Raw genomic sequence first — 27,106 nt, forward strand, 5'->3', positions numbered from 1 at the left:
GTTTATTTACCACTTAAATCTCTATGGGTGAGTAGTTAATACAGAGCAATAATGTAGTAATTAATGATAACTGGATTAAGAATTTGGGGGGAGGGATTTTGGAGATTTTAGGACTTTAGTGACAGGTGTCAATCTCTTTTTTCTTGGCAATGACTCGAAGACCGTGATCGGGGTGCGGACACGAGTGTCAGCCTAAAGGATACAGAGTCGAAGTACAGATTCGTGAGGAACAGTGGGCTTTACAGATTACGTTTCAAAGAAAACACTGACCAAGAAGGAAAACTGAAGATTTTATTTTTTAAGGCTCCCACAACGGAGACTGTATCAAAGTGTAGGTTCTAACCATCTTATATTTTAGGTAAATATTACTTTGAACCACATGAAATTGTCTGTATTTGACCATCATTTTATGTACAAAAACAATTTCATATGATTCAACTAAATATTTTAAAGTATAAAATACTTTATGATTCAACTAAATATTTGATTCAACTAAATATTTTGATTTAGTTGAATGATTCAACTAAATATTTTAAAGTATAAAATACTTATTATAAAGCCCAAGTACAGATTAGGGGTCATTACAAGTTTATAATGATTTTTATGCCAAATTCCTAATCTTTATCTGTTTCGCTTAAAGGCACAGACAATTCGGGCATTTTTCTCATAATTCTGGCCAAATTTGTTTAGATCAGATTGAAAACCATTACAAAAGCTGCCCTTGCCTGATCTCCAAACATTCTCAGAGTTGCTTATTCAGGTTGGTTTCTGTCATTTTTCAAACCTGCATTGAAAAGGCAGTTGGTCTCTCAGAATAATAAAAATCTTAGAACCACTGACTGAGGTCGAACATTTCTTATTTTTCAGCGACTACTCTAGTATTGTCTTAAACAGACACCAAGCATGCTCATTGTTTCAAATACAGCCACCATTATTAATCATTCTCATTATTGATTATGTGTCACTTTCATTGGGGTTACGTGGTTTTCGGCAAAGAACAAATATATTTCTCAGTGATTGAAAAGACCTTGAAAGATGACAAAGCAATAGTGACAGGAAGCTGTTATTACCAAGCCCTAAGGTTTCGCTTTTAAATATATCAGTAAGTGCATCATAACCATTTCGTAGGCATGTTTCAGAGCAACCTTATGAGCAAGCTCTGTGACGTCGCAATTTAAAGGACTGGTCCGTCTAAGACACTGAAAGAAGATGACCTTGAAAACTATTTCCCAAATTCTTATTTTACTCATCTGTAAGAACTGAATTATAACAATGCTTTACCTATTAGGGTGGTGCAAAAGTAATTGCAGTTTTTGCAATTATTAACCTTTGAAACCGCAATTACTTTTGCACCAACCTAATACTTCCACAGTTGTTGTAATGAAATTAATGAATGTATCTAATGAGCTATTTATATGGAAATGATCTACAAATTTCAAAGCACCAAATGCAAGTGAAGCTATTTAGAAAAATAAAGTAGAATAAAGGGTATTTAAAAGAAAAAGCAGGCTCTGAAATTAAGTTAATGACCGTTCTTAGAGTGAAAACTTCCAACATGCACCCTACAATCAGGGAATAGTAACAAAGACGGTCATGGCTGGTGTTTGGTTTACTGTGACAATCGTTCTCAAGTTTAAAGTGCCCGTGTCTTGCATCTGGTGAGCATGGGGAGGGTGCAGAGGGCAAGGCGGAGGTGAGCAGAAGCAGAGGCCACTACCTGGTGGCAGGCTGACCGCAGCCAGGACCACCAGCCGTGAGTTTCAGCTGCACCTGCATCCTAGCTGCTCTAGACCACAGTTGGCTTTGAAACCTTGAGACCAGTTAGTTCTGCTGTGCTGCATTTCTCCATCTTCTTGGTCACCTTGCAAAATGTAGGCTCCTCTATCCATCCATCCTCCACTCCGCTCTCATCTGCAGTTTCTTCTCAGCTTCCTCTTCTCTGACTATAATTTCCATGGCTCCTCTTCCATGCAGTTTTCCATCTACCCTTTGGGACTTTTCCCGAAGCCACTTCTCCGACTTCCCTATTCCAATCACAGAATAGCCTCTGCCTTTTGCCTCTCAGGAGCCTGGTCTTCCTGGCACATTCCTGACAGTCCTTGGTGGATGCTGCTAATTTTAGTCCATCTCAGGGCTAGAGAAGTGATTGGCATCTTTCTCAAGCTCCTAAATCAATTTCCAATCAATTTCTCTCTTCAGTCAAAGGACCCTCAGTTGGGTCGGCCCGACAGCAGTACATCTTCCTTTAACCATCAGCTCTGTTATCCACTGACCCCCCCACTCACTCCCGAAACCCTGGAGATTTCTGCTTGCTCGTGGCATGGGAGTCTCTTTCTCCACCCCAGACCTGGCACTGTGTTGCATGTCTTCATCACCCTAGACTCACAGTACAGCCAGGGAGTTTCTTCTCTCCAGTCCAGCAATGGCGAGAAGCTGCCGTCATCCAGAACTTACTCCACCCTTCCAAAATAAATGTCCCACCACCGCTGCTTTTCCTTGCACCCCTCACTGCCATATCCCAACTGTCCCCAGTCTCCCACTTCATAGAGACAACTAGCTGCTCAATTCTTCCATTTCCTCTGCTTTTTTTGGCCCCTTACTACTTTCATTGTCTGATGAAGGTTGTAATAATAACTGATAATTGAGTCATTATCTACAGATATTCCATATGTCAATATTAAATTAGATAACCCACCACCATTTTGATTTCTATCTCCATCAAGAATTCTCTGAGCTCCAGTCTTGTATATACAACTGCCTAGGGGGACATGTTCTCTTGGATATCTGAAAAGAATCTGAAACTCAGCTCATCCTAAACTGAAATCATGAGCTTCCCCTGCAAACCTTATCCTCCTCCAGTGTTCCTAACATCGAGTAATGACACTACCACCATGGAAACTCACGCACAAGCCAGAAATCTAACGCCTTTCTTACTATCTACACCCACCCACCCATTCACCCACTGGGTCCAGCCCCAAATCCTGGAGACCTCTCAAGCCTATGCCCTTCTGCTCGCATTCATTCATTCATTTGTGGGGAGCCATGGTTAAAGCTAATTGCAAGCCTTAATGGCTCTGCTAATGTATAACCGGTTTGTGCTCCTGAGGCATTGTCTTTGCCTGCACCTGGAGGGTGCTTACGAACTGCTAAGGTATGAAGTGGGAACAACCAGTTTCAAGACATAGTGATGCTAATCAGGGTAATTGATGGATTCTGTCATGGGACAATCATTTTGGGGAGTTTCAGTGATTAAGTAAGTTTCTGTGAAAAAGTTAAAAAATCAACTGTTAATGATGTAATGTATTTTTGTGATTGTGAGCTTGCATGTACTCAAAAGGTATAAATTCAGCAGAGAAAATAAACCTGGTGCTTCAGGACCACTGAAGACCGGCCGCATTAGCATATGTGTGAGTGCCTTTTTTCATTCCCACTCCCCTTGTCAGGAACTGTTCGACTCGTGGCGGCTGGCTCGACACAAGTGGCGCCCGAACAGGGACCTGAATATAGGGGTAATAGTGAGGAACACCGCGTGGGAAGGGCCCGGCTCATTGGAGCTTATCAGTAGATGCGTGGTGAGTACGGCACTGTCCCCTCGGTCGAATGAGTGTGTGAGTGAGTGATAGCTCCACGACTTTGTGTTACGGAGCTTGATTGGGCCCCAATCTGCGGTTCCGGTTCTGTCATACGGCATAACGGCGACTGGGCTTTACAACCCACCGGTCCGGGGATTATACCGGAGCGCCTCTAGCTAAGACGGATTTAGCCCCGCAAGGGACACGGCCAGACGGGCACCTGGGTGATTTCTGTGTAAAAGAAGGACCGAGTCAGGAAAAAGGGATGGGTCTCGCAACCAGCAAGGACCTGTATGTTAGAGGACTTAGGAAGTTGCTTGCCGCTCGCGGTAGTCGTGTAAGCCGAGAGCAGTTAGATAAATTCATAGACTTTATAAAAGAAGTCTGTCCGTGGTTTCCTGAGGAAGAAACAGTCAGCTTGGAAATCTGGCAGAAAGTGGGAGAACAATTAAAGGATTTTTACACTGTCCACGGGCCTCAGCAGGTTCCGATTGAAACATTTGGACTGTGGACTTTGATCCGGGACTGTATGAACCTTAAAAATGAAAAATGTAAATTAGAGAAAGTAAAACAAGCCGGCGATGAGGAGGGAGGAGGCACAAAGTTTTTAGAGGGAGTTCTTAAAGTTAATAAAGAGCCGGTTGCTCAAGAGTTTCCAGACGACATATGGAAAGATTTGAGCCCTAAAGATCAGGAAGAATTAGAGGATGAGGCTGCCAAGTATGATGGGGAGAAATATCCCCCTGTTGTGGCTATGGCCCAAGAAGAGGGACCGACATCTGATGCTCTTCTTACACTGTCAGAACAGATTAAAAAGATTCAGGGACAATTAATAGAACTAAAGGTTTCAAAAAATGAGGAAAACGGTCCTCGAGGCTCACAAGTCTCTTGTAGAGATCCCTAAAATCCGGGGGGAAGGGATCCTCCATTTGATCCTTCAGCACCGCCCCCCGATGAGACTGGAATGAGGGACCCTCCATTACAGCCTCCTGTCTGGGATATGCCCACACAGCCTCCACCGGGTTATGTTAAACCGGGATCTGATTCCTTTGATGTAAAATCACCGCTCCAAATGGCTTGTGAAGAAGCTCACAAGCAAGGGGAGTCCACAGAGCATTTTAAAATATACCCTATCTTTGAAAGGCTCGGCAGACTGGGCCTTTATTAAAATCTCAATAAAAATAAAAGCCTAGATTACAACTAAATTCTCCTCCAAGTGTAGTTGCAGGGCTGGATCCACAGCCTGAGGCCCCTGTTTTAGCACCTGTGACAATCAGACAATTATCAGGCGTAAAAGATCAAAGGTCCCCCTTACAAAAGATTTTACAAACTGCTAGTACAGGAGCAACTTTAAAAGGGACACATTGCTTCCTCTAATTCTCCCTGGAATTCTCCCATTTTTGTTATTAAGAAAAAATCTGGTCAGTGGAGATTATTATAAGATTTACAAAAAGTTAATGAAACCATAAAATTAATGGGAGCCTTACAGCCAGGCTTGCCCTGTCCTACAGCCACACCAAAAAACACATATAAAATTGTTTTGGACTTAAAAAGATTGTTTTTATACTATACCTTTAAATCCTGATGACTGCCCTAGATTTGCTTTCAGTGTTCCTTCTGTTAATTTACAAAAACCTTTTAAGAGATATCATTGGCTAGTGCTACCTCAGAAAATGGCTAGTAGCCCTACATGATGTCAAAAATTTGTATCAGCTAAAATAAAACCTACCCAAAGGGCATTTTCAGATATTTACATCATCCACTACATGGATGACATACTTCTTGCCCACTCTTGTGAACCAAAGTTGCTTGCTGCTTTTGCTCATTTACAAAAAAAGCTCCACAATTATGGGCTAGTTCTAGCCCCAGAAAAAATTCAACAAGTGCCTCCTTACTCTTATCTGGGATATTGTTTAATGCCTCAGGCCATTGTGCCTCAAAAAATACAAATCCGGCGAGATTGTTTAAAAACATTAAATTATTTCCAAAAGCTACTGGGAGACATTAATTGGATTAGACCTCAGTTGCAGTTGACAACTGGTGAATTACAACCTTTGTTTAAAATATTACGTGAAGAAGCTGATCCTGCTTCTCCCCGCGAGATAACATGGAAAAGAGGCTTTGCTTGTATTTCTCCAGGTCCTGAAGAAAAACCTTTGTAAAATTCCTGGTCGGTGTTAAACCATACCATGAGCGACAGCCCACAGAAGAAAAGACATCTATAGATACCCATCCACGCCCCTAGGGTGTGAAAAAGCTCTCACATTCCGCAGCTGCAAAAGGACTTTCCACTTCAGACCCTGTTAAATGGATAAAGACTTTGGGTAGAGGGTTTTTGCTGGGGATATTGCTATTCTGTTTATTGTTCTGTGTTTCTCATGCTTCAAAAACAAAAAAGGGGGAGATGTAGTCACACAGCAGCCTAGCCGACTGTCCCCCCCATGTCTTTTCTTAGCAAAAAAAAAAAAAAGTCAGTGAGACTGTGCCTTTTTAGGACTTTGCTTATCTTTATGTTTTACACCTTATGTCTCTCTGTCTGGTCCCCAAAAGATGGTTTGCAGCCAAAGACGGGTAAGATATCTCAAGGGAGATACAACCTAAGCCAGGCAAAACCGAGTGGGGACCCCCAATGAGCTGCCTTAGAAAAATATGGGAAGAGGCCTTGCCTCTCCTTCCCCTGCCTGGGAAAAGCCTCTGCTGTCTCTGGCTTTCCTCAAAGGAGATCGGTAGCCAATGACGGGTAATGATCAGTAAGCGTTTTTACAACCTAAGACAGGAGTCGATCGCTTTGATGATTGATATCCAATGACGGGTAAGTCAAAATGTCTGTACTGACCACCTAAGCCAGACACGATCTCAAAAATATAAAATAAAAAAGGGGGAGATGTGGGGAGCCATGGTTAAAGCTAATTGCAAGCCTTAATGGCTCTGCTAATGCATAACCGGTTTGTGCTCCTGAGGCATTGTCTTTGCCTGCACCTGGAGGGTGCTTACGAACTGCTAAGGTATGAAGTGGGAACAACCAGTTTCAAGACATAGTGATGCTAATCAGGGTAATTGATGGATTCTGTCATGGGACAATCATTTTGGGGAGTTTCAGTGATTAAGTAAGTTTCTGTGAAAAAGTTAAAAAATCAACTGTTAATGATGTAATGCATTTTTGTGATTGTGAGCTTGCATGTACTCAAAAGGTATAAATTCAGCAGAGAAAATAAACCTGGTGCTTCAGGACCACTGAAGACCGGCCGCATTAGCATATGTGTGAGTGCCTTTTTTCATTCCCACTCCCCTTGTCAGGAACTGTTCAACTCGTGGCGGCTGGCTCGCCACATTCATTCATTCATTCATTCATTCATTTTCATTTCTACAACCATTTATTGAGTTCCCACTATGTGCCAAGCCCTCTTCTAGGTGCTGAGGTTCCAGCAAAGGACAGAACAGACACGGGTCCCTCTCCTTACTGCACTGCCACACATTGGGGCAAGCCGCCATCACTCTCCCCCTGGGACACTCCCTCCCAACCCCACGGTTCTGCCAGCACTCACTCTGCTCCTCTGAGACCTTTTCTTCACACTGTAAAGTGGCCACTTTGAAATGAACATTCTTGTGCTGAAAACCCTGGGTTCCTATGAAAAAGACCAGAAATCTTCATCTACGCTCCAATTCCTGCATGGTCTGGCCCTGGCTGCCTTACTTGCCTCTTTTCCCGTCAGTTCCAGCACTTTTCCTGGGCACCACCTCTTTCTCTTAGCAGCTATCTCCTATGGTCTTTCATCTCAGCACAAACAGCACTCGCCAGATTCAGCTAGACCTCCCTGTTACGTGCCTTATAGTTCCCTGAACCTTACTTTTCATATCTCATTAGTGTTTGACTCTGTCATTTGAATATGTTCCTTTAAGACAAGAAACACTCATTTTGCTCATATTATACTCCTGAGCCTAGCACAAGTCTCATTACATGGCAGGTATTCACTCTCTATTTGGTAAATGAAGCAACTAATCAATGAATGAACCGTCCAAGCACTCACTTTGCTCCTTTCCTCTGTCTATCACTTCTATGCTGTCGATGGCAGTCCTGGCTACTTCCTCTGGAAACACTCTTTATCAATCGTCTCCTCTTTCTTCTCCTGCTTCAAACCCAACTTCTCCACTCGCTCCTCCCCTGAAATGCACAATCATGCCCAAGTCTCTCCCATCTTACACACACATGTCCACACACACACACACACACACACACACACACACACACACTACCTTACAGCCCTGTCAGTAGGCTCCCTTTCCTTTCATGGCCTAACCTGAATTAATGTTCTGGGCTTATAATTTTACTTCTCCACCTTTCTCCTTAACTGAAGTAACTCTTGGACCCTCCAAAACCGTACTTAGAAGCTTTCCAAAGCCTTCTTCATGTTCACATCTCAGCCTCCCCCTTTCTGTCCTCCTGCAGCACCCAGCACCCCCGAGGATGGGCTGGGTGACTCTCTCTCCTTTGTCTTAGAAGGCACCACTCTTTCTGGATTTCTTCCTGCTCCACTTCCCAGTGCCTTTCTTAATTTCTATCAATGTCTTTATGTGAAAATCTCTCTCATCTGAAAACAATACATAACACTCTGTAAGTTCCTCTAACTTCTGTTTTCTCTTCCTTCTGTACAGTCAAACTTTTGGGAAGTATTATCTCCATTTGCTATTTTTGCTTTCTCAACTCCTATTTACCTCTCAGTCTACACACTCCACTTCCACCTCTGACATTTCACTGAAGCTTGTCCTTTATTTTTCACCCACACAGCCTCGTCATCTTGCACCTGATCCCGTTCAGTCCTAGGGCCCCCCTCCCCTCCCCCACCCCCTGCCACTGCCTGAAAATCCACATTTGATTTCCAAATAATTGTAGTGAATCTGACTGGTAGACAGACGATCATCGGTTTGAGTGGCTTTGGTTCAAGTTCTACCCCTTCCCCAATTCGTCATGCTAGGGATAAGGTCATGGTCACAGTCACACTTCTTCTAGGATCTCGAAAAGGGGTGTTTTGTTTTGTTTGAAGATGATGGGCAGAGCAGACATTTGAAATTAAAAGTCCAATAGAGGATCTTTGCCTCCCTTTGGGTTAAAAAGAACTTGAAGGGTCATCTTTATATATGGAAAATTCTAGAATCCAATAGAACACAATTACCATCAAAATAAATCATTCCCTGTGTAGGCCCCTGGACAGGTCCTTGTGCTAAATTTCCTCACGCTGAAGCAGTAACAGGTATTTGATGCACAAGCACGCAGGGTGGTTGACCAGGGTTCTATAAATATTTCCCACTAAACAATACAGTCTCCTGGAGAAAGTGTAATCATGGTGATTGTTTATTAATTAAACAATCAAAGATATTTACTGTACACATATCACGTGAAAGAACTGTGCTGAGTGCTGAGAAGGACACAAAGAACTAAGAGACGCAGGGATGGCTCCTAAGTGTGCAATCTCCTGGGGAGACAAAGCATGTCCTTGTAAAAACAATGACACTGGGTATATGGTAGGGACCTAGTGACTCACACAGATAATATGTGTAGGCCACATTCAGAGGCAGGAGAGATGGGATTTTGTGTGTTTCAGCAATCAAAGAAAGTGACCTAAACAGTAGATTTCAATGGGAGTTGAAATATGGAAAGTTTAAGGCAAGCGGCATGTGATAGGGAGGGAACTAAACTATTTTAGGATTTAGGGGAGGTACTAATACAGCAAACTCACAAGCGTACAGAGGGCGTGTCTACTTCATTTGGAGGGCCAGCCCTAGAGTTCAGCGGGATTGGGTAGGGAATGTCAATGTGCCCAGATTTTAAAATTTTCTGAGGTGAGTCCCTGAAAAGGGAAAACACTGACCTTCAGCACGAAGCCTCTCTGCTGGAAAGCTTCCCAGGTTTCACTTGGTGCCTGTGTTCGTACTGCTGACCTGCATACATGCAAACACAGTAGTTTATTGTCCTATGTTGCCAAAGAGCTTGCACTCAGGGGCCATCATCTAGGTAGGAGTGGGACGCAAATGCAGAGGAGAACCGGCAGCCAAGCTGTACTGCCAGGGCCAAAAAGATACTGTCCGATTGTGCGTCTCTCTCTCTCTTTTCCAGCGTTTGGGCCATAACCCCCATATTGTTTAGTGGTTTCAAATCATGGAACAACCAGGCTTATGTGAGTCCATTCCAAGCTGCTGAAACATGTGACCTGGTTTTGGAGCGAGGAATGAGGCAGCTGAGGGAGGGAGCACCCAGAAACCTCACCCTCTCCCCCTTCTATTTGGTCTCTTCCTCACTCATCTTTCTTCCTTCCAAGAGAGCTTTCTCTTCGTTTCCTCTCCCTCCTCGTCTCTTGTACCCACGGCGGGGAAGGGGGTGTTGAGTAAGAGGTAAGCAGAGATCAGTTAGGTTCTCACACTCACAGGTAAAGTACATGCTGAAGAGACAGAGCTGAGGGCAGGGAAATGACGAGCATCACTAACGCTGGGGGCAGGGACTGGACAGTCTTCCAAGCCTGTGTGGGCAGGAGGACCTCCAGGGGAGTCATCTGTCGCTTCCTGCTCTACCACCAGACCCTGATCTGCACTCCTCCCAGGACGGACACCTGCCACCACAGTAAGATGACAGAGAAGCTGAGACTCTGCTCTATCGGGTTCCCTGACACTGGCAGGGCCCCAGCTGGCAGTTAGGGCTCAGGCTGGAGCATCCTGGGCATCCCTGGTTAAGAATCCAGCACTTTGCAAAGGCACCTCAGGGCGTCTTTGTGCTTCACTCCATTCCTCCCCAGACCCTGGACCTTGCAAATGTTGCAACTGCAAAACCTCAGCCTCAGAAAGAGCCTTCCCTGACACAAGGCTGAGTGCTCTCCATCGTACCTTCCTCTTTTGTGGCTGTTTCCTCCCTGACCACTCATGGCAGGAAGTTCACTGATTCTAGAGGCAGCTCATTCTACTGACAGTCAGGTCATATGATTAGATTGTTCTCTAACAGTGACTTGTAATTCCTACACCCTATGTCCTCCACCATTAGTCCTAGCTCGGCCCTCTGAAGACATACAAAATAAATTTACGTCTTTTTTTTGCTGCATGCAGATCATCCTAAGTTTTTTCCTCGTGGAAACGGCTCGAATACTCCTGCCATTTCTCCAAGCTGAGTTTCCGGTCCTGTCACCAACAAGGTATAGCTCATCTGGTGTGTGTCAGGTCGCTGAGGTCCCCTGTGCTGGCTGCACCTGGACCATCCAACACTCTGCAAGTGAAGTATGTCTGCTTCCTCAAGGCCCACATCATGGATGCAGCCTAGACCCGCTCGGCTGATGGGATAGCTTCAGCCGCTTTGAAGACCTGTGTCCCCACTGTCAACCCAAATACTAACTTTTTAAAAATTGTTGTGGTAAAATACACGTAAGGTAAAATTTACCACCTTAACCTTTGCTAAGTACAGTTCAATGGCATTAAGTAGACTCATATTATTGTGCAACCATCCCCTGCATCCAGTCCCTGAACTTTTTCAACTTGCAAAACTGAAACTCTGTCCCCATTAAACATTAACTCCCTGTCCCCGCACCCCCCCCAGCCCGTGGCAACCACAGTTCATTTTATTTTCTGTCCCTGTGGACAACTCTAGGTACACTATGTAAGTGGAATCAGAGTGCTTGTCCTTTTGTGATTGGTTTACTCACTTAATATAAGTTCATTCATATTGTATGTAGCCTGGGTCAGAATTTTCTTCCTTTTTAAGGCTGATAAATATTCCACTGTATGTACTACATTTTGCTTATCCATTCATCCGTTGATGGACACTTGGGGTGGTTCTACCACTGGCCTATTGTGAATAATGCTGCTATGAACATGGGTGTGCAAATGTCTCTTTGAGTTTTTGCTTTCAATGCTTTTGGGTGTAAACCCAGAAGTGGAATTACAAACACTAACATTTTGTGCCTGCTGCTGATTGACTGGGTTGCCCCAACCCCGTGTTTGTGAATTTCACTTTCTCATCCTAAGTGAAAGTCTTTCCTATTGAACCACCATCTCTACAAACTGCTCTCATTGTCTCACCGTTGAGATGATGAAATCCATTTACATGAACTGCTTGCCCTTTGTGCCTAATTATCATACAGCACAACAGTGATCCTTTAGATCAGCTCTGTGCCAAGAGCAAGGCTTCTCACAAACCTGGCCACCTGTCTCCACATGACGTCAATGAAAAGGACAGTGCTGTCGAAAGCAGGCCCGGCTGGGAGCACACTGCCTGTCCCGCCCACTTCACCCGCCCCTCCCACCTCACCCTAGCTCCCCTCCTGTGTCTCTGCACTCTTCTCTGAGCTTTCACCTATATGTCCGGTTTTCCCCTGAGAAATGGTTGGGATGGCCTCTGGCACACTGGGTGGGGTGGCAGGGATGTTAACTCCAGCGGGTTCCCTCAAGGAGGCCAAGAAGGAGATAGCTCGTGAGCAGTGGGTGCATAGCACTCATGGGACGTGCAGGTTTCAGCAGAAGAAAATACGCCCATGTTGCTGCGACTGCTCACTGTCCAGAGCAGTGGGCCAGGAAGGGACCGGCCACCTCTATTGTGAGTCCCATCAACTCGGAGCCAGGAAGGCAGAAGCCTGCAGGGCACGACCTGGGTCTCCATCAGAGCACTCGCAAGGTACTTCCAGGTTCTGTCCACAGTCTGAGGGTAACACGACTTTAAAGGATGCCATAACCATGGACTAGTTATAATACGAAACTGGGCAGCAGCAGTGAAATATGGCAGAAAATGGCAAGTTCCTCTGAAATAAACACCTCGTGGTGATTTTTAAAGTTCAGCTGTTCCAGTTCTCTCCTACTGCATGAAAAGCTACCCCAAAACTTAATGGCCGGAAACAACAACCATCTTCTCTATCTCAGGATTCAAGCCAAGTTCAGCTGGAAGGTTCTTCTGTTCCAGTGGGCATTGACAGAGGTCCTTGGTGGTATTCAGCAGGTAGATGGCCTGGTCTGGATGGATGAAGATGTGCAGGGCCACAGTGGGAACTGTCACACCCACACGTGGCCTTTCCAGCATGGCAGGTTACCTTCATTACCTCAAGGTAATGAGAGATCTTAGTGGTGGCTCAGGGCTCCTAGAGAGGGAGGGGTGTCCAGTGAACAACGTGAGAAACCACTGGCCTTCTATGATCTAGCACTGAAATCACCAAGTGTCATTTCTGATGCACTCTGGTGCTTGAAGCAGTCACAAGGCCACAGAGTTTCAAGGGGAGTGGACACAAAGCCGACCTTTTGATGAGAGGAGGGTCAAAGACTTTGTAACTATGTTTAAAGCTGCCATTTGTGTGTATGTGTACTTGAGTGCATGATGATAAAACCACTCCTGTGTGCACCTGTTAACCACACGTACCCCACAAACTGTGGTATTCAAAGGGATATGTGGCTTGGGAGGAGGAAGAAATCACACCTCCTCGGGGGTGGGGGGTTGTGGATGAGGTATGGCATTGAAGCCAGGCCCCAAAGGCTAGGTACTGCATCACAGCTGGAGATGGAACAGGGACTGTCTAAAACAGATGAGCAAAGACAGGGGGCAGAAAAAGAGCAGGAAAACAATGACACGGGAGGAAAGGCACGTGAAAGGCAGGAGAACTATGAGGAGGCAGCAGGAGGAGGTGGCCTCAGGGACAAAGAGCTGCCACAACATTCAAACTGGGAAAGATCAAGGAGGACGGGATAGGAGGAACAAGGGTTAGAAAGCATTTTGCAGAGCACACTGTAGGAGGGACCCACAGTGGTGGGTTAAGGACTTCATGTTGAAAATGAGGAGTTTTTTCCCTCCGAGAAAGGAGAAAGGGAAGAAGTGGATTACTGATCAAGAGATTTTGAAGTGCAGAGAAGTAAAGTGAAGGGATGGCTTCAATCTTCTGAGAAAGTAGGAGGTAAGGTTATTTGCTGAAAGAAAAATTTCTGACCAGTATATTAGATGTTTCTGTGAAAATTTCTATCTAAATGCAAAATATGGCTTCTCTTTTTTTTTTAAAAAGAATTCAGCAAAGGAGGCAGATAGCTAGGAATTGTACTAAATAATTGTACAACTCAGTTTCATTTATTTTTAATGTTTTTCTTGATTACAATAATTTATGTCCACTGTAGAAAATTTGAAAAATGTAAAAACTTGTAAGAAATAAAAGTCACCTACTATATACTCTATTACCCAAAGACAACTGTTAGGAGCCGGTTTTATTTCCATGCAGTCGATCTATTAGGCAGACAGTTATATTTTACAATATAAAATACAAATACTTTACGTGTTTGAGATTCTGTATATAAGATTTTATGTTCTAGTCATAGGATTCCTTATGCTTCAGTAGCCTGCAAACACATCTTTAATAGCCATATGGTATCCACGCTGTAGAGATACCATAATTTATCAACCATTCCCCTATCTTGGAACATTTTGATTGCTCCAGACTCTTCATTGTTTCACATATGTAATACATGTAAATACACACATTTCATATATGTAATATACATATACAGACGTTGCCAAAAAAGTATACACATTTTAAGAAAGAAAAAAATTTATTAAAATTGTAATACTCAATATATATTGATAACAAAAGATGAATACAAATCATGTGTATACATTTTTTGGCACCTTCTGTATACAGTTTATGAACAATCTTATCTATAAACCTTTGCACATCTGATTATTTTTTCTTAGGATCCATCATGGAGTCAGAGCACCTACGAGTTTAGGAAAGAGTTCCAGGCCCTGGAGACCTATTGTCAAATTGCCTTTCCAAGAAGGGTGCACTGATTTTCACTGTCACCCACAATAAGGTGGCTCACTGACACTTGTCACCTTAAAAAGAAACACCACTTGGGAAAGCTGTTTCTTCTGCTAGTTGGCATACTGGGACTTTTTCACTACTCATGTTTTAAAGAACTGGAGTTCAGATACATGATTTTTCCAAAAACGCTCCTTTACTCTCAGGTCCTTTCTGGGATGGGAGGCAGAGACGTCTAAAGAAGCCAAGATGCCAAAGGCTGAAGCCATCATCACTGGTACCACAGTGTTCAGCCGTCGGTCCCATAAGACAGACCGGGAAAGCACTTCCACACTCTTTGGTAACAGTGACTCTGAAGAGGAAGAAATAGGTGGGACAAGCGTGCAGCTGGGACCCGGGCTTGGACAGGCAGCGCATCGCCCAGAAGTGCCTCCAATAGCGCGCGCGCGCACACGGACACACACGCACACATAGACACTCACACTCGCGTACTCATCCTCACGCGCGCGCACACACACACACGCGCGCGCATAGTCACAGACTTGCACGCGCACACACTCAGACTCTCAAAGACATACAGACGCACACACGCACGCACACACACTCTCAGACACTCACACGCGCGTAATCTTCACGTGCGCACACACTCACATGCACGCGCACACACTCACAGACTCTCAAAGACACACACACGCCCATGCACTCACACCCCGCCCTCAGGCCGCTGGGTTCGGTGACTGAACCAGGCGCCGGGCCGGAGCCCGTGGCGGGGCCGGGGCCGGGCGCCCGCGACTCCCACCCACCGCGGGGCCGCGCACAGGGCCCGGCGTCCGGCCGCCCGCCCAGCCCGGTGCTCCAGCCAAGTTTGCGCGCGGTCCCGGTCGACGCTCGGGTTACCTGAGCCGACCACCACGTCAGCGCCACATCATCGCGGCTTTGCATATCCAAGGAAGCAGGAAAAGAAGGAAGAAAACCTCTCCCGAGCGAGCCAATCGCGGACAGCGGGCCGCGGGCGCGCGGGGGCGGGGCGCGCGGGGCCGCTGGGGCCGGCGTGCGGCGCGGCGCGGTCCGGCGGCGGCGGCGGCGGCGGGAAGATGCTGCAGTCCCTGGCCGGCAGCTCGTGCGTGCGCCTGGTGGAGCGGCACCGCTCGGCCTGGTGCTTCGGCTTCCTGGTGCTCGGCTACCTGCTCTACCTGGTGTTCGGCGCCGTTGTCTTCTCGTCGGTGGAGCTGCCCTACGAGGACCTGCTGCGCCAGGAGCTGCGCAAGCTGAAGCGGCGCTTCCTGGAGGAGCACGAGTGCCTGTCGGAGCCGCAGCTCGAGCAGTTCCTGGGCCGGGTGCTGGAGGCCAGCAACTACGGCGTGTCGGTGCTCAGCAACGCCTCGGGCAACTGGAACTGGGACTTCACCTCCGCGCTCTTCTTCGCCAGCACCGTGCTCTCCACCACGGGTAGGAGCCTGATGTCCCGCGGCCACTTGGCCTCCCGAACCCCCGACCCCTCCAGCCCGCCCACCCTACCCCGGCCACTCCCGCCCTTCCCCGAGTGCCCCTTCTGGGGACTCGCCGAGGGCAGGCTCGATGGAGCCTGAAGCCGGCGAAGTGGCCTCAGAACGTGACTGGGGTGTTACCGCCGGTAACTCTTGGGAACTGGTCCCTAAAGCCCTGGGCCTGGGCGGCTAAAGGGACTTCATGGGCTGCGCCCTTTATTCGCGGTACCCTACACCGAGGCCTCGGGTTCGAATCTACACCGTCCTGGCCGCGGCACGGCGCGGCCCGGGGACTCACTCCCCATGCTCTTTGAGTGCCCGCAGCTTCCCCCTGACCCCCTCCCTCAGGTCCAGGCTGCGGAATAGAATGACAATGCGTGAAAGGGTCACCTTCCGGAGGGCATCTCTTTTGACTATGCGAAGGCCGTTCAGATCTTTTCTACCTTGGGGGCCGTTTTAGGGGTAGCCAGTGACATCACTCTGCTCTTCGCAGGTGACCTCTGAGCGCACAGGCCGATCCGGTTTCTTTTCAGAGTAGGGGGAAGGGTGAGGGAAAGGAGCGTCCGATTGCCTTTGATCTGGCAAAATGGGAGCACCCTGATTCAGCAGTTTTTGCAACTTTAGGAGTGCGAGACCACCCTTAAACTTCGAAGCGCACTTTCCTCGCATTATTCGCCCAGCAGGACGTGCATGAATGGAGGAGCGCCCTGGGGTGACCCGGGTGGCCCGCCCTGTGTCACAGGGCAGCGTTTCTGTGCTATACTAGATGAGTGAAGACTGGATTTTCCCAGCGGCCAAGTGAGGCACATACACCCGGATGGAGATACTTATAAATTGGTGTGTGGACCCTGGAAAGTGTCTCAAAGAGCCTTCAGCTCAGTGCCGTCTTTTTGTGCATGAGGTCAGGTCTTTGAACAGTTCTTGGCTTGCACAAGACACACATTTCCTAGTTAACAGTGTAGTCCAGGAATCTGGGCCTTGTGATTTACTTGCCAGGAATTCTTTGTACCCCACCCCCTCACCTTTACCTTTACAGGTGAATGAATCAGCTTCCTGACTCCGACTCTTCCTGCACCCCACCCTTTTCCACCTCTCAGGGTTTATTCGTTTTTACTCTCCTTGGGCTAAACCCAGTTGATTGTTTTGCTAATTATTTGGTAGTGAGTAGTAGTACACTATCCACTTAGGTCCTATAAAACAATGGCTCAGAACTCTGGAATGAATTACCAAATTGACTTGCTTTTTATCCAGAAATAAATAGAAGCAGAAGTCTAGCTGGTATAGTGATATTTTAATACTGTGTTAAATGTAGTGTTAAAGAAGACAAACCTGTTATCTTACTTTCCAGCTTGGCCAACACTGTTTAGTTTTCGTTCTACCAGTCCTCCTTCCATTGTCTGTACGCACTCCGGTCCTCAGATCTGCACTCAGTGGTCACCCAGCCTTTCCTTTGGAGCATGTTTGTGCCTCATTCTCTGCAGAAGTGTTTCCACGGGGCCATAGGAGGTCTCTGACTAGATCACAATGTTGGGGAAACATTGGGAAGAATTATCACTTTTATTACGTTGGTGCACAAGTATTTGCGGTGTCTGCAATTATTTTTAACCTTTTAAACTGCAGTTACTTTTGCATCAACCTAATAGTACTTTCTAAGTAATGCCGTTATAAAGATAGAACAGAATAAGAGCAATGGTCTGAGGAAAAGGACGCGATGGCTATTTCTGAGTGGGATTTCCCATCACTGATGCAGCTCCTATAACCTCAACACTACATGTATCTATTTAAATGTCAAAAGTACAAGTATACCTCTTGAATAGACAATTTTGTCCTAGATTCCCTCCCCTCCTTTTTTTTTAAATTGGAAAAAACTGCAGTTATTGTTTGTTTGTTTTTTAAAAAGAAGAGATAGCTGTCTTATTATTGGTATTCAAATTGCATTGTAGTCCCTGAGAAAGTCTGTATTCATGCAAAACAAGAGTTCATTTAGGAAATCAGTGCAAGGGGCACTTAAGGATAAAGTAGAGGAAAAGGTGCCTCTGGGTTTGCAAAATTAGCAAATCAATGAATTTTTGTCATTGATAGACTAGAATTGAGTTTATTAATTCAAATAGAATTCTAACAAGTGCCACGTGGTATCAACACTGGTTTTGTGACAGAGAATCAGCCAGTTTTTAGAGTAAAGCTCGTGTACTTCATTACTAGAAAAATATTTTCTGGTAAAGTACCAGACAACTCAGATGAATTGGGACTATGGTTTATGCTTCTCTTTCAGGTAGATTTTAGACACGCTGTAGGTTTTTTATAAAGTTTTTAGCTCTGTCATTGGCGAATCACTGAGATAATTTTCACCAAGTCAATCAGTACGGTCAATCCCCAGCTTGTCCAGAATAGAAACAATGGGCGTTACAAACGTGCTGTTCTTGGTGGCCATCATTGTCATATGGGAGCGTGAATACATGATATCAGAATCTTGACAGGACCGCGACAGTACAAGCCTCCGCTTCTGGAGGAAACTGGGTAAAGTCTTTGTGTGGTGTATTTGGAAGAAGCCTTAGGTTGGTAATTCAGCAATGTTCTTTTTATTCTCTGTTCTGTGGAAGATGCCGAATTATTTCCAGCAAACAATATAACATCTCTTTACTTCTGGATTAGAAAAGAAGGCAACATCTATATAGGACTCATGTCCTATATAGAGTGAAACCCATTTGTACCTTTTCAGAGAGAAGGGCTATATAAAAGTAAGACGAGGAGTTAATAGACTGAAGTATTTCCCACATAACTTTTATACTGTGATTTTTTTTTCAAGGATTAAGTAAATAATGTCTAGGTGACACTTGGGGAATAAGAAATAATTTTTATGAAAGTTATGTTTTGTAGCCATATAAAACTTCGAGCAATCTCATTCATTCTTAAGAACAGTTTGTCACGTCAATTTGCTTCTTGATTCATCCCCCCGAGCAAGGCTATATCGTGATGATGAATGTTTGGTAAAAAATACAGTTTTTGTGTGCATTTGAATATAAAACTGCCACTGCCTTTGCTGCTTTGTAAGTGTGGGATCCCCAAGATAGCTCAGTCCCGTTCCTGTCACTTGGAGGCCTTTTTTCAGGGTGTTGCCTATTCCTGTTTATGAAGAGATATTTTGAAACTTTTATTTAAAGTTCTCAGAAAAGAATGTTATTCAGCTTGTCTTACACTGGCCTTTGATTGTCAGGTAGGGAGCTTCTGCAGCATTGGTAGTTTTCAAAAAGAGAAAGTAGGAAATGGTAATGGGAGTGCTGGGTTGATCCTTGGTTTTCAAATTGTTTTCAGTAGGAGAAATAAATTCTTACCAATAAAAAATACTTACTGAACTTTTAAATCGCATGCAGGTGGGCAAACTATGGCTCCTGGGCCAAATCCTACCTGCCACCTGCTTTTGTGTGGCTCGAGCTAACAATGGTTTTTATGTCTTCAAATGGCTGGGGGGAGGAAATCTAAAGAAAAAGACTATTTCCTGACACATTTTTAAAGTTTATGCAAATCAAATTTCGGTGTCCACAAAAAATATTATTGGTGTACAGCCACACCCATTTGTTTCTGTATCATTTATGGTGGCTTTCTAGCTACGACAGCAGAGTTGAGTCGTCGTGACAGAGAACACGTGGCAGCAGAACCTGAAATAATCACCGTCTGGCTGTTGCAGAAAAAGTGTGCTGATTCCTGCCTTAGAGTAATTCTTGGAAGGAGCTCTAAGTCAGAGGAGTTCTAAGTGCTTCCTTTTGGAAAATTTTCCGTAAGGCTGTTTAGCTTCTTAGACTTATTTGTGCTGCTTTGTAAGTGCTGTGCACTGTCAAACACAACCGCTTCCAGAGCAAATGACTCTTACAGGATGTCACTAGTTTGGGGTCAGATTGATGACAGTACCTTTTTTTAAACAGTGACAAAGATAGCCTTCCCATTGGCACTGTCTTATCTGAAATGTATGGTAAATAGAGTGTTTTATCTGGGACAGAAATAACAACAGGGAAAGACATCCTCCCAAAAACAGACAAGCAAACTTTGAGCTGGAAGAGAGGTCTGCCTGACCTTCACACACGGGGTCCTCAGGAGAGCCGTTGGTCTCTCCATTTGGAGCCTTTACATTCAATTCTACCAGATTCAAATACCTGGTTGTGAAGCCCCTAACAGAGTAAAGAAGGAAAGGCACAGCGGCAGGCAAACATACGTGAAACGTCATGAAAAGACATATTTAAAATCAAAAATAAAATGATATTTTAAAAAGCAAACATTTATTGAACACTTGAGTGCACCAGGCAATGTTTGCATGTGTTACTAGGAGCTAAGGAGGTATAGGTGTTGTTATCCTCACTTTACAGAGGCTGACACTGAAGTTTCGGTTGAGTGACTTCTTTGCCGAGGTCACAAAGCTAGAAGGGACATGGCCTTGATATGAAGCCAGATGTGCCTGAGTTAAGAGAGTGAGCTTTGCATAGTGTCACAGTGTAGGAGGTTGTTATGGGCTCACTTGTGTCTCCCCAAAATCCATACGTGGAAGTCCTACCCTCAATACTTCAGAACATGACTGTGTATTTTGAGAGGGGACCTTTAAAGAGGTGATGAGGTGAAATGAGGACACATGAGAAGGCGGTCATCTGCAGACCAGAGAGAGGCCTCAGAAGAAACCAGAGCTGCAGACACCTTGATCTTGGCCTTGCAGCCTGCAAAACGGAAATGAAATTACTTTGTTTAACTCACCCAGTCTGTGATACTTTCTTATGACTCCCTAACAAACTAATACAAAAGTACTGTGTTCTTTTCTGTGTTGGGTTGCAAAAACACAAACAAACAACAAAAGCAAAACAAAAAACAGGAGCACAAGAAACAGAACTTTTAAGATTTTTAGTGTTAACAACCAACAATTTCATATGCCTGATAGGACATCACTGTTTTAGAACCCAGTATGATAATTGATATCCTTGAATTATGTTACAATAATTGTCCTTAAATGGTCAAAGAAAGTAGAAATTCATGTTTAATGTGTAAACCCATTTCTGTCTATAAAACATCAGTTCTTTGGTATTTTGAAGGGTGTTTTTCTTTCCAAAACTAGAAATTTTGCTGCTATCTATGCCTATTTTATGTACCTGGAACGTACTGCTACTATTGTAAATGACTATAACTTGAAAGAAAGTATTTATTTGCTTTTATGACATAACTCTAAGTGTGGTCGGAAATACAGTCTTTAATTGTACGGGTAGCCTCGTGGGAAATCGGCTGCCTTTAAGGTCAAGTTCTGTTACAGCACTGCTCCTTGAAGTGCTGCGGAGGGAGCGTGTTGTCTGTGGAGTAGAGGCGTACTGAAAGGTTGGAGCACCTGAAATTGCGGTGCTCAATTTTTTCGACACACAACAACACTATTTCATGTGGTTCAACTTACTACGAGTTCATTTTGGGAACTCAGATGCCGTCTACGTCATCAGCTGTCTCAGCGTAGAACGCACTGTGCTGGAATTGATTCTCAAGGAACGTCATTCAATCCCAATTATAACCGAATCCGTGGAGTACTAAAGTGCTTAACTTCTCATGGACTGTGCCAGGTTCACACTGCCTGTTGCTGGCAGGAGATGAAGGGTGTCTTTATAGAAAAGCAGGCGACTTTGAGGAGGTCCTCTTGATGCTTCTGTCTCTGGTACTCAGTTTATGCTCTGACTCTCTCTGTTTATTCTAAGTGGATTCCTTGTCCACAGAGTTGGTGGCCACTCTGTCAATGCAGAGTTGTGCCCCAACCCGAGGTCTGATTGAAGAGGGGGTGAGGGAACTGGGGGTGCAGAGGGAGCGCATCTGAAAGCACGGTGTGGTTCCTCCTGAGCATGAATCAGACCCAAAGGCTTGTCTGCTCTTTCCTAGTGGTGTTCATGTTTCCCTTCTTCAGTCGGTAAAACAGAGTCAATTCTTACACGACAGAGATGGTTGGGTTCTGTTAGATACGGACAGTGGTTTTCAGTTGGCCACCGTCTGCTTGAGCCCCGCTCAGATTCTGACCGTTTGCTTTGGCTCCTCTGGCTAAGGCTGACTTGCCTTGGAAAATCAAAGCCCACATTTTCCAGCACATGTTTACTGAGCACTTGGGTTCACTGGCACTGCTTTTGGCAGTTAGGGACCTCGTCTTCCTGGATGTGTGTCCATGGGCCTGGGGGAGGTGCAGTAAATGGGGTAACTGCACAGTACGTTATTCGCACTGAAAATTGCACGGGATGCTATTTGGGCATAATTGCTCTGGAGAAACATCCTGCAGCCGAGGGAGCCAAGGTGGATAGGGAGTGTTATTAAACGAGTGTGTGCTTAGGGGTGGGGAGGGGTCCGGGATGAGGTCTTTGATAAGGAAGTCAAAGGTCTTCCGGCGATTGAGTGAGGAGCTGAAGGAGGGGAGTCAGGCTGTAGCTATCTGAGGAGCTGTGTTCTAGAACACAGTCCCCATATGGGAGGTATAGTAGGAAGCCATTGTGGCTGGAGCTGAGTAAGGGGGTCTTAATGAGGTCAAGGACGAGGGAAGGACAGGTAGTGCGGTGTGACAGCAAACTCCGAAGGATGCAGAGCATTTGGCTTTTCTCTGAGTGAGGTGGAAAGCACTGGGAGATTTTGAGCTAAGGGGGGATGTGCTCTGACCGTGGTCCTAACAAGTTCACTGTGGCTGGTGTAGGAGGACAAGGGTGGCGGCAGAGGCCACGGGGGCTGTCACAGTCACCCAGATGTGGCCTGTTGGTGGCTTGGAGGAGGGCGGTGGGAAGTAGGTGGTGAGGGTGGTCAGATTTCAGATACATACCGATGGAAGAAACAACAGAATTTGTGGATGAGTTAGGTGTATGAGCTGTGAAAAAGAGAGCAGTCAAAATGACCCCGAGCTTGTGGTCTGAGCCCCTGGCAGCCTGGAGACAGCGAGAGCTGGAGAAGGAGCACGTTTGGGGTGAAGGGTCTCAAGCTTATGGGCAGTTTGCACTTGAGCTCCCTCCTGGGTGTCTGGGGGTCTGCACGCTCCACTGTGGTGTCACGAGGGTCGTCCTGATACTGTGGCAGTGCTTCCTTTTGTCAGTAAGCCATGATTTCAAGTTATATGTGTCATCGGACTGCAGAGGCTGAAGGCTGTGGAGGGGTGATGCCTGAACTTGGCCTTGAAGGAGAAAATAGAGTGTCCATGAGTAAGGAAGAGGACAAAGCTATTCCAGGGTAAGAATGTGAATTCGCTGGGCTGAGTTGCTGTTTGATGAATACACTTAACAGTAGTTTAAACTACTTCACCTTCCAAATACATCCAAACTATGATATTGTTTTCTAATTTAATATCATGTAAGACCATGTGGAAAATTGGGGGGCGAAGGGGGGAGTGGGCCGGAGGATTTGCTTCATATATTCTTAACAGTAGGATATTTTAGTATTTGACATAGTTCAATATAAAATTTACATTATATATAGTCCAAAGAACAGCAATAAGTAAATATCTTAAGTAAATTATTTCAGAGCCGCTAACGTTAAGGTTTCCAAGGAGTCAATCTAGGTCTTTTCTGTTTTAGGAAGTAAATAACCATGTTTCCTGAAAATAAGACCTAGCCGTACAATCAGCTCTAATGCATCTTTTGGAGCAAAAATTAATATAAGACCTGGTATTATTTTATGATATGATATGATATGTGATATATGATATGATGTGATAAATCATATAATACTAGGTCTTATATTAATTTTTGCTCCAAAAGACACATTAGAGCTGGTTGTCCAGCTAGGTCTTATTTTCAGGGAAACATGAAAGAAAAAGATGATTTTTTTTCCCCCACAAGAGATCTAAGTATTTTAGGAGTCTATTAGCTTCAAATAAATACACTTACAGCTTGTAACAAATGGGACGGTTATCTCGTTATCTCGTGACTCTGAGAACCACCTGAGTAACGTTCTGTATTTCCGTGTGTTTTTAAGTTGGCTGCATTGCTGTTTGAAATGCTGCCATTCTAACACTGTGGCTCCCTGCTCGTCCCTGATGAGCTCAGCAGCCTCTTCTTCTCAAATGCTGTATTTTTGATGTCGCCTCAGTTTGTGCCCAGGAGGGAAAGCAAGTGTTTGAAACTAGAATTAAACGGTTAAAACATTCTTGTAACTGACATTTTTCAAATGTTTGAACACTGGTCACCAAGGCACTGAATTATTTAAAGCCCATGGTTAGGTAGATAAAGTTAATTAAAGCAGCCGGCGAGGCTGTTCCATAGCTGCCTCCTTGTCAGGCGGAGAGGCCTCCATGTCACGCCTTACCTGCCCGCAGTGCTGTGTCACGGGCCACAGCAGCCACACAGCCCCCCACCCATGCCAGGTGCACAGATGCCCTCCCGGTGACAGGGCGGGAGGAGCCCTGAACTGTCACAGGGAGGACACTGTGTACAGCAATCTGTCACCCCATGCCCATCTGACACTCCCGCTTCCACGATGCATCTTATATTTAAAAATTGAACCAACAAAGATGGAAAGAAAAAACAAAACTCATATCCCCCAACCCCGAAAACTTGCACACCTGTGTTAGTAGTTAGTGGACAGGACGTAAACCCCCATTTGTTCTTCAGCACCTCGGGCTCAGCGCCCATTGTTTGTGAAGGGAATCCGAATGAGTCTGGAGACACACGTGGAACCTAAAGTGCACATCGAGAGTCCCTCTCTGGCCTCCATCACAACTCGTTTTGTGTGTTGATCTGTGCTGCTCGTTCCTGTTGTTACCACGGGCTGTTGGGGGCGCATTCAGAGCAGTGTCCCCAGGTAACCACGGGCAGGGACGCCTTCTCCCTCACCAAGGGGTGGAGTTAAGTACGACTATCATCCGTTACGTCAGACTGAATATTTAAAAAATGCAGCCTGATTAAGTGAAAAGTAAGAATCGTGAATTACTTGTAGGAAGAATATTTACTTTCGAATATACTGAACCACCCTCCATAGACTAAGTAACTGTTGCTTAGAAGCGTTCTTGGGGGGACTTAAAAAAATCCAGGGGCAGCCTCAGTGGAAGGTGTTGGGGATAGGAGGTGTGGTGGCGTTGATCTGGGGACTGAGAGGTCTGGGTTCTCCTCAGACAAGTCATCGTCACCAGAAATGCGGTGGTCGATTCTCTGGAGCCGGTTATTTCATCTGAACGGTAAATGAGCTCCTCTCCCAGCCCCAGTGTAGAGGCCTAGGTCTGGGCAGTGTTTACTGAGCACTTCCCTACTCTGTGCCCAACATGTGGGGACCCCAAAAATACTGTGAGGGGGTCATCACTGACTTCACAAAGCTACAGTCCAGCCGGGCACACGAGACTAAACCGTAGAACTCTTGGCGAGCTGTAGAGGGCGTGGAAACCTACCTGAACCGTGTGGGGCCTAGAGACAGCTGTAGGATTTTGGGGGGCTGACCATTGTGGGTGGAAGTGTTTAGAGAAGCTTCATGGGAGAGGTACCTTGAGACGAACGAACAGCATGAGCAAAGTTTGGTCGGGGGCACAGAGGAAAAGGGCTGTTGAGGAAAGGGCCATCGCTCAGCACAGATACCAGAAGAGGCACGAGTCTGGCCTTGGAAAGGTCGTGAGGATGGCAGGCTCAGAGTCCAGCGACCTCTCAGAGTCGAGCGACCTGTTGGCAAGTGGCCAACAGGATAGGAGGTGTCAAGGTGGAGGCAGATGGCCTCGAAGGTGGAAGCGGAGTTTGCGCTTGACTCCGTCAGCGGCAGGGAGCCACCGTCGGCCCCTGAACCTGCACTGTGACAAGCAGTCCTGCCTGCACACTGGCTTCCAACGGGGAAAGCTGGAGTTGGGCAGCAAGGCTCTGAGGCTTTTGCAGTCTTCACACACCAGGTGCCCTGTACTGAAGAGAGAGAACTGCCTGAGGGGCAGGACATGGAGAGGAGAGTTGCGGGGGGGATGGGGCAGGGGAGCTGTGGGACTGGCAGGCATGAATGGGACCGCCTCGGCCCTGCGGCCCAGTGGGATAAGGAGATGGCCCCAGGCGGACATACCAGGAATTTCACAGCCTGCACCCTGTGGAGGCCTGGCCTGGGTGAGTGGCCAAGCTGTTGCTGTAGGTAGGCGTGTAAGTCTCTCCGTGTGTGTGTGGGGGGGGGACATAGAAGGAACGGTCCCCAGTTCCTGTGCTCCTGCACCACCTCACACAGTGGGGGTTGGCAAGACCCCAGCCTTCGTGTGTGCTTCTGGGGGACAGGGAGGCTCTGGGGCCCTCACCCCAAATTCTCAGGGTTTCGTCCATAAGATGATGAATAAGGTCTGAGGGGTGTGGTTGTAAGTGTTACTTGTCATTATGCCAGTCAGTTACAAGTGGGCATTTTCTAAGCAGTTTTGGCAAGTTCTACATAGGGGAGCCATCCCCCAAGTCATGTTTATAGTATTTATTGGCTTTAATTCTTTTTTGACATACTAAAATTTCAACTTCAGCTCAGCTCCTGAGTGACCAAACTGTACCTTAATGAAGCTTTTGTATTTAAAAGAACACAGGTAAAATAAATACCATTCTTTGCATTTCGTAGATGTTGAAGGTAACTTCTTAGTTAGTTGGACTCAGAAGAGGGAAGACTGGCTTCTCCTTAATCTCTTAGTATTTTCATTTTTTGCCGAAGGCATCCAATATCACAAGTCCACCCTTCACAGGAAGCTGGCGTGGCAGAATCACCGTGTGAGAACTCATTGGTGCTTTGAGGAAAAGGCACCACTAGTGTAAATCATCTTTACATTTATAATCTTGTTCTTGTTTCTTCCCCCTCAGATGTGATTTAAAACAAACAAACAAACAAACAAGCAAACAAAACCACACTTGCAAAGTGTCCTTTCCTTCTTGCTACCTTATTCGAAAACTGAATTCAAGAAGTGAGTTACATCCTGAGCCCACGTCTGCGTAGGGCGTTGTTTTAGCCCCAGTTTTTGCACAGTTCCCAGGCAAGTCAGAGGGATGTGGAAATGTGTGAAAAGCAAAGCAAAGTTGGCTTTTTATTCTCTTAAAGACCCGCCATCAAACCTCTGAGGGTCCACACTGGTAGCTCTCAGTGTCGACACGTTCCCCACTCCAGGCACCCCACTCCTTGGCCATATGTCCTCTCAGAGCAGTGAGAGCACCACAGAAAATTGATACCTGGCTCCCTTGCAGCAAAGGGGAGGTCAAGCTTCAGAAGTGACAAAAGACTTATTTAAAACAATTAGAGTATGTTGAATATTATTCCTATAATAATGTTACCCTCACTTACATTCTTGAAAAGGATCACACCGTCTGGGGCTCTGGCCCTCAGAATCATG

The 27,106-nt window shown here is 45.8% G+C and overlaps 1 protein-coding gene and 1 long non-coding RNA gene across 3 annotated transcripts in view; one reads left to right on the forward strand and one right to left on the reverse strand.

The window, feature by feature from the left end:
• The window catches only part of LOC141567848 (uncharacterized), a 99,184-nt gene extending 83,817 nt beyond the window's left edge, over positions 1-15,367 (reverse strand). For both annotated transcript variants that reach the window (XR_012490742.1, XR_012490741.1), the window contains exons 1-2: positions 15,230-15,367; positions 9,440-9,509 (exon numbers count right to left, since the gene is read on the reverse strand). This is a non-coding gene — a long non-coding RNA (uncharacterized LOC141567848). The remainder of the gene's footprint in view (positions 1-9,439; positions 9,510-15,229) is intronic.
• Positions 15,368-15,382: 15 nt separating this feature from the next.
• The window catches only part of KCNK1 (potassium two pore domain channel subfamily K member 1), a 39,906-nt gene continuing 28,182 nt past the window's right edge, over positions 15,383-27,106 (forward strand). The window contains exon 1 of the mRNA XM_019712886.2: positions 15,383-15,781. Within this exon, the coding sequence (XP_019568445.2) occupies positions 15,427-15,781 (355 nt within the window). The 5' untranslated portion in view covers positions 15,383-15,426. The remainder of the gene's footprint in view (positions 15,782-27,106) is intronic.

Source organism: Rhinolophus sinicus, linkage group LG12 (assembly GCF_036562045.2).
Source record: "Rhinolophus sinicus isolate RSC01 linkage group LG12, ASM3656204v1, whole genome shotgun sequence".
In the NCBI taxonomy this organism is placed as follows: domain Eukaryota; kingdom Metazoa; phylum Chordata; class Mammalia; order Chiroptera; family Rhinolophidae; genus Rhinolophus; species Rhinolophus sinicus.